Source organism: Budorcas taxicolor, chromosome 2 (assembly GCF_023091745.1).
Source record: "Budorcas taxicolor isolate Tak-1 chromosome 2, Takin1.1, whole genome shotgun sequence".
Classification (NCBI taxonomy): Eukaryota; Metazoa; Chordata; class Mammalia; order Artiodactyla; family Bovidae; genus Budorcas; species Budorcas taxicolor.
The window spans coordinates 39,577,108-39,589,696 of record NC_068911.1 but is presented as its reverse complement, the minus strand read 5'-3'; the positions used below and the strand labels follow the sequence as shown (position 1 = coordinate 39,589,696).

Below are 12,589 nucleotides of genomic sequence, written 5' to 3'. Positions count from 1 at the left end.
AAAATATTATGAAGAAAATTTCCAGAAAGTTTCAAAAAAGCAAAATTTAAATTTGCTGCATGCTTACAACTTACAACATAGCACTTGTACTGTATTAGGTATCATAAGCAGTCTAAACAGCTTTGTAGGTTATATGCAAATGTGGTGCCATTTATAGGAGGAACTTGAACATCCTTGAATTTTGGTATTAGGGCAAGGGGTCTGAGAACCAATCCCCTGAGGATATCGTGGGACAACTGTGAGTTCTAGCATGCGACTACTGCATGACGTTAGCTGGGGGTGGTCACCCCATGAAGTCTACAGGTAAATACATATTTTGCTATTAAAAATTATTTCCTTTTTCTTTCCTTTGCATATTACTCTTTGGGCATTTCATCAAGTTGTTGACTTGATGAGGCTGAAAGCTATTTCCTGTTAAGACACTAAATGTCTGTTGGGGTGGAGGGCATTAGTACTGATGAGAAAGAACAAGTGACAGACACAATTCAATAGCAAAACCCAGAAATTTAATTGAAAAACAGGCAGAGGATCTAAATAGACACTTTTCTAAAGCAGACATAGAGATGGCTCATAAGCACATGAAAAGCTGTTCAATACCCCCCTAATTATCAGGGAAATGCACATCAAGCAAAACATCACCTCACACCTATTAGCACAGGTATAAACAAAAAAAGGATAAGAAGTAACAAGTGATGTTGACACATGGAGATAAGAGAACTCTTGTGCACTGCTGTGCTGGGCTTAGTCGCTCAGTCGTGTCCGACTCTTTGGGGCCATAAGCTCCTCTGCCCATGGGATTCTCCAGGCAAGAATACTAGAGTGGTTTGCCATGTCTTCCTCCAAGGGATCTTCCCAACCCAGGGATCGAACCCAGGTCTCCTGCATTGCAGGAGGATTCTTTACCAGCTGAGCCACCCGGGAAGGCTAAGAATACTGGATCAAGTAGCCTATCCCTTCTCCAGGGGATCTTCCTGATCCAGGAATCAAACTGGGGTCACCTGCATTGCAGGCAAATTCTTTACCAGCTAAGCTACCAGGGAATCCCCTGTGCACTGCTAGTGAGAAGTAAACTGGTGCAGCCACTATGGAAAACATTACGAAGGGTCTCCCCAAAATTAAAAACAGAAGTTAGCAGTTCTTCAGAAACATCTGAAGGGAACACAAACGCAACTTGAAAAGACACCTGTATCCGCATGTCCATTATAACACTATTTACAATAGCCAAGATGAGAAGGAACCTAAGTATCTGTCAAAGAATGAATGGATAAAGAAGACATGGTATATATGCAAGAGAGTATGATTCAGCCACAAAAAAGAAAGAAATCCTGCCATTTGTGACAACATGGACAGACCTTGGAGGCATTAAGAGAAATAAGTCAGACAAAGACAAATACCGTATGATCTCATTTACATATAGCCTCTAAAAACAAGCCAAAAAACACCCACCATGAACAGACTGGGTTGCTAGAGGCAGGGGTGGAAGGTGGATAAAATGAGTGAAGGTTCTCAAAAGGTACAAAGTTCCGGTCATAAAGTAGGTAAGTCCTGGGGAAATAATATACACCGAGGTCAGTCAGTTCAGTTGCTCAGTCGTGTCCAACTCTTTGCGACCCCATGGACTGTAGCATGCCAGGCCTCCCTGTCCATCACCAACTCCCAGAGTTTACTCAAACTCATACACCGTGGTAACTATAGTTAATAATACTGTACTATATATTTTAAAGTTGCTGAGAAGGTAACATTTTTTCTTTTTTTGGCTTCACATCACGGCTTGTGGGATCTTAGTTGCCCCACCAGGGATTGAGCCTGGGCCCCAGGAGTGAGAGTATCGAATCCTAACCACTGAACTGCCAGGAAATTCCCAAGAGTACCTTAACTAGACTTATAGTGGTCATCATTTCACACAGTACAGAAATACTAAATCATTACATAGTGCACCTGGAAACTAATACTTCTGTGTCAATGATATATCTCAATTAAGAGGAAAGGTGTGAGGGGGACAAAAGCAGTGTCAGGGCGGGTGACCCCCTGCGGGGGACCCCTGCGTGGCGAGCAGGGCTCACGTACCTGTCCGGGCACAGGGAGACGTAGAGCAGCAGCAGCAGGGGCCCGGCCCCGACGACAGTGGCCAGGGAGGACCGCATCCAGGAGCTGAGCTGGCAGAAGTTGCAGTATTGCACCACAGCGGTCAGCACGGCCGAGCCCGTGAACACGGTGGACTGAAACGAGGGGAGGGCTCGTGAGGACCCCAATGCGCCCACCAGCCTCCCCTCCACGTGGGAACCCCGAGAGCAGATGACACACTCGCTTACCTGTCCTTCTGTGAAACAGAACACCCTCAGTTCAGGGACAGATCATAAACCATGGGATTAATTAAGTTCCCACAGTATTCTCGCTTACAGGTGTGTGGGAACCACACACATCACCTTGGCGGGGAGGAAAGGTAGGCTGCCCCCATGAAGCCACCCTGTCATCAGTTCCCGCCCCAAAACCCATCCTCCAGGCACCCTGCTGCATGTCAGCGGAAATGAAACTGGGGTGTGTAACTATCGAACGCAGCCAGCCCTCCAGCACTTTGTGTTACACTTGCCGGCACCAGAAATACAATCTTGCTACAGCAGCGTGAATTCACTCTTTATGGGTGTAACTTGGAAGCGGCTTCCATGATCAGCAGCAGCCAGCTGAGGTGCCAGTGGAAGGCTGGTGCCAGTTCTACAGACTAAGGTTATTATTTTTACTTTTCTTTTAAAATAAAGTACAGTTGACAGACAACAGTGTATTACCCTATATCATCTGGATATGTGGGACAGATGCTTCCTCATAAAACATGTAAGGAAATAACTGACTTGGGATTTAGCGACACTCAGCCAGTGGGAGAGGACCCAGCTCCACGGGGGACTCTCCCCAGGCAGGCTGTGGTCTGACCACCCGGCCTGCTCCTCTGTCCTAGGCAAGTCTTTTAAAAAGACAAGTTCAAAGGACTGATAGGGTATGGGCCTCTGTGTTTAAATTCTTGTCCCAAGCCAGGAGACTTATTTAAAAAAAAAAAGTGATCCGTAAGCCCAGAGGAACCTGGACACAAAATCACTGCGACTCTACTTACGTGTATGTTTGTCTCAAATTCAGAGGTGACGTGTGAATACACCGACAGGGCAGGGAGGGACACCAGGATGGCCCCGATGAAATGGCGCGGGAGCCAGCCGGCTATCCACTCCAGCAGGCGCTTGGTGCACGTCATCACGTCCTCCAGGAAGAACACCATCCTGGGGAGCAGGGAGAAAAGAAAATCAGCATTTGGGTCTTTTTGGTGCCCCCCAGCTGAGAGCAGGCCCGCACAGGGCGCAGCTAGTTTGGGAGTGGGTCCCCAGCAGCTTGGCGAGGAGCTTGGAGCCAAGACATGGAAGGAGGCAGGCCCCAGAGCAGGGCTTGCTGTGGGCAAGGCAGCAAAACCCTTTGGCAAAGAGCTGAAGGGGCCTCAGGGGAGGCTGGAGGTGAGCGAGGAGAGGAGGGATCATGCACTGGAAGCTTCAGGGCCAGACCCGAAGCTATAGTTTCCTGTCCTGGGATGCTGGGGAGGTGCAGGGGGGATGGACAGGTGGGAAACAATGCCCCTGGGAGGCTCACAGCCTAATGGTGGGCAGACGAGGGTCTGAGATGGTGGTGTGGTCAGTGTGACAAAGCGACACACACGGGGTACTAGGGAATCACAGCAAAAGGGAAAAATGATGACAAAGCCGGAGTCCGAGAGAGAGGCCAGCTCCAAGCATCAGGTGGACCCTCGTGGAGACCGGCCTCACTCCACGCTCACACAGTTCTTGAGGAGGAAATGCTCTTTGTCTCGGGGCACAGGTCAGGGCCAGTCTCCCTGTTTCTCTCTGACCCCCAGTGTGGGGCCGTCCTGCTGAGAGCAGCAGGGCTGGAGGAAGGGGTGGGTCTGGGGCATTGATGGCATGGATAGAATCACTGTGAGCTCCTGGGGCTGGGGCTGCCCTGAAGGCAGGTTGGGCGGGTCCTGAGGGCCCTGCCTCCTAGAGGGGCCCTGATGTCTCTCAGACACTCTGTCCATTTTTAAACAGAGTGTCTTTTTATTATTGAGCTAACATTCTAGACCCTTGTTGTGGACACGAATACAAATACTCTTCTGTTCTGTATGTCCTCTTTCACTTGGGGGTGAAAAGTGATGATGGTGTTCTTTGAAACATGAAAGTTTTAGATTCTAATGAAGTCCAGCTTAGCTACGTTTTCTTTGGCTGCTTGTGTTTCCATGTCACCTCGAAGAAATCGCTGCCTGACCCGAGCCCATGGACTTGGGCCTGTGCTTCCTCTGGGGGTTTAGGGCTTCACTCTTGCATTCAGGAGAGGCCCCTCCCAGGGGCACACTGCATACCTCCTCTTCTCTCTCTCTCTGCCTTGCTTTCTTGCCCCTTATCTTCCCACTTTCTAAGTGTCTGGTTTGGGAGCTCAAGGGACTTAACTGGTGGCGTCGAGGCTGCAGAGGACACTGACCTGCAGGTAAGGAGGGAGACCCCCTGTGCTGAGGGGTTCGCGAGGGAGGAGTCTATGAAGCAGGGCTGGGCCAGGGAAGAGAAGAGGACTGTCCAGAAATGCACTCACGGAGCCGGCTGGCAGCTACGCCAGCAGAGGGAGCTGAAGGCTAACAGCTGTGGAGCTGCCTGCAGGTGGGCCTTTACCTGACAGAGACCACGAGGGACAGGATCTCCAGCAGCAGGGCCGCTCCGAAGACTGCCACAGCGGCCGGCGGGGGCGGCGTGGAGGTGGCCCCGTACTTCAGGAAGCAGGTGATGGAGAGAATCAGAAACACTGTTGCCGACAGAAGCACATCCAGGAGGGAGCTGAAGGTGGCACTGGCAAAAGTCTTCACGGGAGAATTCTTTATAACCTGTTTGGGAGGTGGTGGTGGGGGAATGTTAACAGACACTGCTGGACGTACCTACCTGGAGGAAGGCGATCCAGGCGGAAAACAGTGATGTCTGCTAAGCACTTGCCTCCTACGGACCAGGTGCAGGGTGAGAAATGCTTCACACAGCCATCTCCCTACTACTACCCCCTGCCCAACAGTGAGGAAACTGAGGCACAGAGAAGTACAGAAATTTGTCCAAGGTCACAGAGCAGCTGAGTACAAACCAGTAAATTCTCACAGGCGTGTGACACACTGAGCCCGAAGTATGCTGCTGACAGGAAAGTCACGTGCTAGAAGCCAGGTCCCAGACTCGGGGCTTCCTGACAGAGGCAGAAGGCGGGGCTAGAGCAGCAGCAGGTCAGCAGTAACAGTGATGGCAAGAGTCTGCTCTGGGCCTGGGTCTGCACAGGGTGCAGGGGGGATGGACAGGCGGGAAACAATGCCCCTGGGGGGCTCACAGCCCCATGGTGGGCAGACGAGGGTCTGAGATGGTGGTATGGTCAGTGTGACATGCACGGGGTACTAGGGAATCACAGCAAAGGGGAGAAATGATAACAAAGCCAGAGTCCAAGAGAGAGGCCAGCTCCAAGCATCAGGTGGACCCTTGCAGGGACCGGCCTCACTCCATGCTCACACAGTTCTTGAGGAGGAAATGCTCCTCGTCTCAGGGCACAGGTCAGAGGCCAAGGTGAGGGGCCACCCAAGGTCACACAGGCGAGGAGGAGCCCAGCCAGGGCTGTGGTGCCTTGACCACGTCACCCATTGTACCTGGGCCTCGTTTCTTTATCTGGGAACAAGGATGAACTCTGGACCAACACCTTATGGGCGATGGTGAAGCTTCACTGGGAAAACACTGAGTGCAGTGGGGGCCTAAGCGGGGACGGACCAGAACCTTCCACTGCTCCTGCAACCCTCCCCTCCTCGCCACCCTGCCCCAAGTTCCAGGGGCAGCACCCCACCTGCACCCTAGACTACAGGCTCATCCACTCTCATCACCTTCTATGGCTCGGCCACGTGACCTTTATACAGTACAGTCTGATGGTGCCACCCCCTGTTCTGGATTCTTCCCAGCTCCCCCTGGCCTTTGACATAACGTCCACCGTGCAGGAAGCTGCCCACCTGCCACCTCCACCCCATCTGCCAGATGGAAGCGCCCCCAGATCCCTGGAGGTACCCAGGCTCCATCTCATCTCCAAGGTTTGCAGCTGCTGGCCCCTCTCTGCAACGTTTCTTCACTGGGTTAGTTGCCAGCCCTCCCAGTAACAAGGGCTCCCTCTAGGCCCTCAACCTGGGGTCAGTGTGCTCTGAGGGCTTTTCAGGACCCAGGGGTCTGGGTTCTGACTTCTGCCAGGTTACTGCTTCCCTGAGAGCATCTGTCATCTCTCTGCCTCGGTCCCAGGAGCAGGATGCTCAGGGAGCATCTGGTGACGAGAGGGGTGGGTAGCCCGTGCCTGCTGCTAGGGAGGCTCTACACTCAGTACTGGGGTTGGGGGGTATTCCACTCTAGCGATGAGGTCTCAGCCCTCAACCTTCCCTGGCCTTGGCTTTCTTTTGGCAAAACGGGGATCATCGTAAACCTGCTTGAAAGGACTAAAAATGAGATGATGTTCTGCTCTCCAGGCATCAATCAACTGACTCGAAAGTCCACACGAGGAGCCCCGCCTGGGGTGTTCACAGGTATTCAGGTCCCAAGAGGCTCATGAAACCCAACCCCACAGGCATGGCCCACCCTGTCTGGTTCACCAGGACTTTTGAGCCTGGTCGGGCCCTGGATGCAGCAGACACTAAGGGCTGATCCTCTGGATGAACAAATGGAAGTCGAAGGAGAAATCCTTTCGGCTCTGGGCTGGGAGGGTATGTGTTTTTGACCTTGTAACACTAAGCCAGGTTAGGTCTGGGAAGACTGCAGGGGGCTGGCTGCTTGTAACTCAAACCAGGCCCTAGGCTACTGCTTCTGTCCACTGCTCCCATCAAGCCCCACCAAGCGCTTGCAGGTTTGAGGACTGGACACCATACAGAATAGAGAATAAGAGATGGGCTTCTGCCTCCCCAGGCTGAGAGTCCAGGGAGGGAGGCATATGATTCAACAGTCCCACAAGAAGAGGTTTCAAAATGGGATTCCAGCTGTGAAGACACGGTATAACGGAGGGGAAATCCAGTCTGCAGTCAGGGACTTTCTTGGAGGAAGTGAGGTTTGGGCTCAGAGTTATAGGACAGCAGGAATTAAGGCAGGGGAAGGCAATGGAGGGGAGCTCAGCCCTGAAGCATCTGGGAAAGCCCAGCGAGGTGGCAGGCCTCTGACTTGTGTCCCACCTCAGTGGGAAGAAAGCCAACAGGGAACAGGGAGAGAAGTCCTGCTGGAGAACAGAATAGGTGGGGCTGGAGCCCCCTCGCCATACTAGGCCTCCAGGGGCTGGAACACGGCCGGGGAGCCTGGGCACCCACCAGCTGAAGGGAAAGGAGACCAAGAGGTGACAAGCTGAGCTGCTGTAGACAGATTTAGGGTTTTCTCCCTTGTGGTGACATTCACATACAGATGAAATTCAGGGCTTACATACATTTCAGGGCTTACGTACAGACTGTGGGAGATCAAAATGAGCCTTCAATTTCCCATTGCTCAGGAAAATGAAAAAAGGCTGCCCAAGCACAAGACTAAGAACTACTGAGTAAAACTGGCATGTCTTCAGTAAAACTATGAGGAAACACACACCTCTTCTTGATAGCTGGTCCTGTAGGCCCGCTCGAGCTCCGGATCCAGGAAGTTCAAGCTGAACTGGTTAATGGGCGGCTTAAAAAAGTAGTCTTTCATCAGGCTAGAAGAGATGATAAACGCAGTCAATCAACATGCAGCACAGCTGCCACATTCATTCTCTCAGAGGATCACCGTTAGCTACGGAGATGCCATTTGTGAAGCGTGTCACAAAGGCTGCACCTGAAAGTCACTGCACAATAGACATTGTTCGACCACCCCTTTAGAACTCTCTGGAAAGTCCTTCATGCTTCTATACAGAATCCCATTTCAGGCTGCACCTCCATGAAAGAATGCCCATTCACCATAAATATAACAGACAGCAGTAGAACTGTGCTTTTGAAAACATCTTCTGGCATGCAGAATTAGAAGGAGGTGGCAGCTTTTTTTGTTCCATGAAACGCTCCCCTCTGAAGGACCAGCAGGTCCCTGCATGGATCGTGCTTATGTGGATTCGGAGGCTTCCTCGCACACATAATTCAGAACCGGCTGTCCTGTCACTCAGAGCACTGACAGTAATTACCACTGTCACCGCTAACAGGTTGTTATCACAAAATTGTGTTTACAGTCAGTGTAATTTTGGAGCTGTTGTCACATATGCAGATTGCGTGTGAAACCTGAAAAATGATAATGCTCGATGATTTTAATAGCAGAGAAATCAAGCCTGCTTTACATGGCTCTCTCATTCTTTTACGGATGGCTAGCAAATAGTCATATCCTTTCTATCCTGCAGAAAATTACTATAAATCTAAGGGGATGTTAATATAATTTTAAAACGAAAATATAGCTGTGGGCTGTCTCTCTGCTTCACACAGTAACTACCAGAATGATTAAAGCAGATAAAATACACGAAGTGCCTATCAGGCGCCCAGCACACAGCAAGGGCCACTGCACTTCCTCCTTTCCATGCTCAGACGGCTCCTGGTGCTAAGTGTGAGACTCCTTACTGGCTCTCAGGTTCAGAAGAGAAAAAAATGCCAGCCCCAAGTGTTGACCGCCACCCCATCTTCCCTTTCACTTGGTGAGTGTAGACAGAGGGAAAAGCAACAAGGCAGCTACAAGGAGGAAACATAATGGTTTTATTTCTGCAGTCAAGAGGCAAAGTGAAAGTGGCTCAGTCGTGTCTGACTCTTTGCAACCCCATGGACTATACAGTCCATGAAATTTTCTAGGCCAGAATACTGGAGTAGGTAGCCTTTCCCTTCTCCAGGGGATCTTCCCAACCCAGGAACCAGACCCCAGTCTCCTGCCCCTGGTGGCTCAGCTGGTAAAGAATCTGCCTGCACTGCGAGAGACCTGGGTTCAATCCCTGGGTTGGGAAGATCCCCTGGAGAAGGGAATGGCTACACTCCAGTATTCTGGCCTGGAGAATTCCATGGACTGTATAGTCCATGGGGTTGCAAAGAGTCAAGAGGCAGGATCCACACTGTAAGCCGTGCTGCTCGTTTGAAATGAATACTGGGCCGTCCCACTTCTGGGAACAGGGATGAGCTCGTGTTGGATCAATCCCTTCTCAGATAGCGACCACACACCCTGAAGTGTTAGTCACCCAGTCGTGTCCAACTCTTGACAACCCTATGGATGCTAGCCCACCAGGCTCCTCTGTCTAAGGGATTTCCCAGGCAAGAATTCAGGAGTGGGTTGCCATTTCCTTCTCCAGGGGATCTTCCTGACCCAGGAATTGAACCTGAGTCTCCTGCATTATAGGCAGATTCTTAACCATCTGAGTCACAAGGTAAACCCTGAACAAAATATAAAAACAACTGAAAGCACTGGCGATCGGCCGAAGGCAGTGAGAAAATGGAGCTACACTTGGAAGAAGTTGAATTTGTGGGGTTTTTTTCATCTGCAGAGAGCCATTAGTCAGCACCATGTGTAGGACGGCTACAACTCAGATAGGAAAGCTCCCATCTCACTGACTTGGAAAACCAGGAGAGAGAGTTCAGCATGCCCACAGATGGAAAATGAGGTTGGACATCCCAGAGGGAGAGGACCAGAGAAGGGAGAGCCCTACATTCTGCACACAGGCTCTGCTCCCATCCCTGGCAGACCCTTGAAATGCACGTGTGCAGCCAACTCCAAGCAGCCTAATAAAGGCAAAAAGAACAGCTGCTGCCCACCTCAGGGGAGACAGAGTTTAGCATTTGAGTTCAGATCACTTATCTGGCTGCTGAAACAAACAAAAAGTTGATACTCTTCAAAGCAAAGTAACAGAATGGAGAGTTTTGTATACAATGTGCACAACATAATCCAAAATTACTAGACAAGCAAGGAATCAGGAAAACATGGTCCCTCCTCAACAAAAAACAATCAAGAGAGAACAACCTGAGGTTACCAAGAAGTTGGAATTGGAGGTTGTTGTTTATAATGTATATATATGTAACATGTGAAAACCATAACATAAGGGATGAGAGGAGAGGTGATGTACCTACACTGATATAAGATTTCTACATTTAAAGTGAAATGATATAGTATTAACGATAGGAAGACTACAAAAATATAAGACTGCCTAGAGCAACCACTAAAAGAAACATAATGCAAAGAGGTATGGCTAAAAACAAAATATATTAAAATATAATAAAAAGGCAGATATTGTCAGAGCGATTTAAAACACAAGACCCACAGGAGATGTATTTCAAATATAAAGACGCAGGTTTTAATTTTTTTTAATGGAAAATGATATAGCATGCAAACAGTAGCTAGAGTGACTGTTAATATCAGATAAAGCAGTCTTCAAGACAGAGTATTACTAGGCACAAAGATGGACACTTCAAAATGATAAAAGGATTAATTACCAGGAATATATAACACTCACAAGTGTGTATGTACCTAAAAAAGAGCTTCAAAATACTTGAAACAAAGAGACAGAGACACAGACAATTCTGTGAGATAGATACAGACAATTCCATAACCATAGCTGGAGATTATTTATTATCTCAATAATTGATAGAAATAATCTTAACAGTTATCTCCATAATGGGTAGAAAAACAGCCCAAATTTTCAGTAGAGAGACACATGATCTGATCACTGCTGCCAATCACCTGAATCTAATTGAGGTTTATGGATTGCAACATCCTGAGAATGCAGAGTTTTCATTCTTTTTAAGTGTGTATCGTACGTTGACCAAAACAGACCACATGCAGAAATCACAGAACAAGTTCTAATGAATGTAAAAGGAATGAAGTCACATAGTGAGTATATGCCTTTGATTACAAAGACAATCAATCGAACATTAATAACTAACGTATATAAGTGCCATTTTTCACTAAAAGGAGCCAAGGCTCTTTGGAGAAATAGCTGATGCTTGTGCTGGGGCAGGGAAAATATAAAATGAGTTGTTGTGCTGGAAAGTAAGAAATGGCTCAAAACAAATGAAAGAGCTATGTCAAAAGGATGCAAGAGCCAGCCTGAACAGGGGCTTCCTATGGTCAGATTCAGGACGACTAGGGCATCACACTCATTAGGACAGTGATCAATGATGCCCTGTTAAGTAAACCAGGACTCCATGCGGGTTTACATGGATTTCTATGTCCATACATGGAGAGATTACGTGGTAAGTGGGGAGAGGCTGCTCACTGCAGAATGCCAAGTGTTACGTGGTGAATGCGCCGTCAGTGCTGCAGCAGGACAGTCGCCATGCTGCCCAGCACAGTAAGGACTATTACAGGCAAGAGTCATCAGTGGAGATGAGTCAAGTGAAGTGCGATGAGGAATGGGATCTCTACATGATCCCATGGGTAGCTGACTAGTCACAGGGAGAAAACAAGCACAGACTGCAGAAGCTGGCAACACTCTCCCAGATGATCAATTTCACTGCCCAACAAAGGTCATCACAAGGGTGCCTTGGGCCTCTGGGGCCGGAGAAGGCAAGTCCCCTCCATTGGGTGTGGACACACTCACAGCCCAGACAGAATCCTGAGGGATTCAACACAAATCCAACCTCAGGAAGATTTTATATACGAGCCTGGCCTGCATGCTTCAAAAACATCAATGTCTTGGAAGATGAAGGATGGCTGAGGAACTGCCTCCAGATTTGAAGATGGAAGAGGCCTGACAACCATGTAACACAGCATGTGACCCTGGACCAGGTCCCGGACCAGAGGAGAGGACATGCTGTCAGGGACACAGGGGGCCACCTGACAAAACCGGAACAGGAACTGCAGCCTGTAACTATGATCATATACAAGAACGCCCCTGTTCTCAGGAAATACAGTTTTAAGGGGTAGAGAGCACAATGTGTCCAATGTACTGCAAATGGTTTAGGAAAAAAAAACACCACACATAACTTTCACAGGGAGAGAAAAGAGGATGAAGCAAGCACAGTAAAATGTTAAACGTTGGTAAACTGGGTACAAAGGGAGTAAAGGGAATCCTCCGTATTATTCACTGTGTTAGTTTCAAATTATTGACACACTGACACTGGAGGGCAAACACATTGGGGGGCAAGGGAACTCAGAAAAGCAGCAGCGGGGGCGGGGGTGGGGGTGGCACGGTGCATCTACCTATAAATCTTGGCTCCCTCTTACCTGTCTTCCTTGATAACATCGACAAAGTGGGCGTCTGTTTTCTCCCGGATGTTCTTGAACCTCAGCGGAAGGAGAGCCGACTGATCCAGGCTCACGCCTGCCCACCTGCCCTTCTCCTGTAAGATCTCGCACAGAGAGGTCTGACTGTTGGTGAGCTTCTCCTCTGGGGGAGGGCTCAGAAGTCCATTTTGCGTTTTGGAGCTGGGTCCTCCGGAGGCCTACATCAGGACAAGTGGGGTGAATGCAGAGGCTGGCACGTGGGCCACAGTAGCACCGTCCCCCCGACGCAGCCACACCAGAGGCCCCTGGACTGTGCCCCACACGCCGCAACCTGCACCTCTGGGTCTCTGCTCTAACTTGAACAACCGTCTGCTTCTCCCCACTCCCCCTGC

The 12,589-nt window shown here is 49.6% G+C and overlaps 1 protein-coding gene across 2 annotated transcripts in view; it reads right to left on the bottom strand.

The window, feature by feature from the left end:
• The window catches only part of ADCY9 (adenylate cyclase 9), a 104,866-nt gene that overhangs the window by 15,118 nt on the left and 77,159 nt on the right, over positions 1 to 12,589 (bottom strand). For both annotated transcript variants that reach the window (XM_052635924.1, XM_052635922.1), the window contains 5 exons: positions 12,198 to 12,415; positions 7,632 to 7,734; positions 4,692 to 4,900; positions 3,104 to 3,263; positions 2,068 to 2,219 (listed from right to left, as the gene is read on the bottom strand). In XM_052635924.1, the coding sequence (XP_052491884.1) occupies positions 2,068 to 2,219; positions 3,104 to 3,263; positions 4,692 to 4,900; positions 7,632 to 7,734; positions 12,198 to 12,415 (842 nt within the window). The remainder of the gene's footprint in view (positions 1 to 2,067; positions 2,220 to 3,103; positions 3,264 to 4,691; positions 4,901 to 7,631; positions 7,735 to 12,197; positions 12,416 to 12,589) is intronic.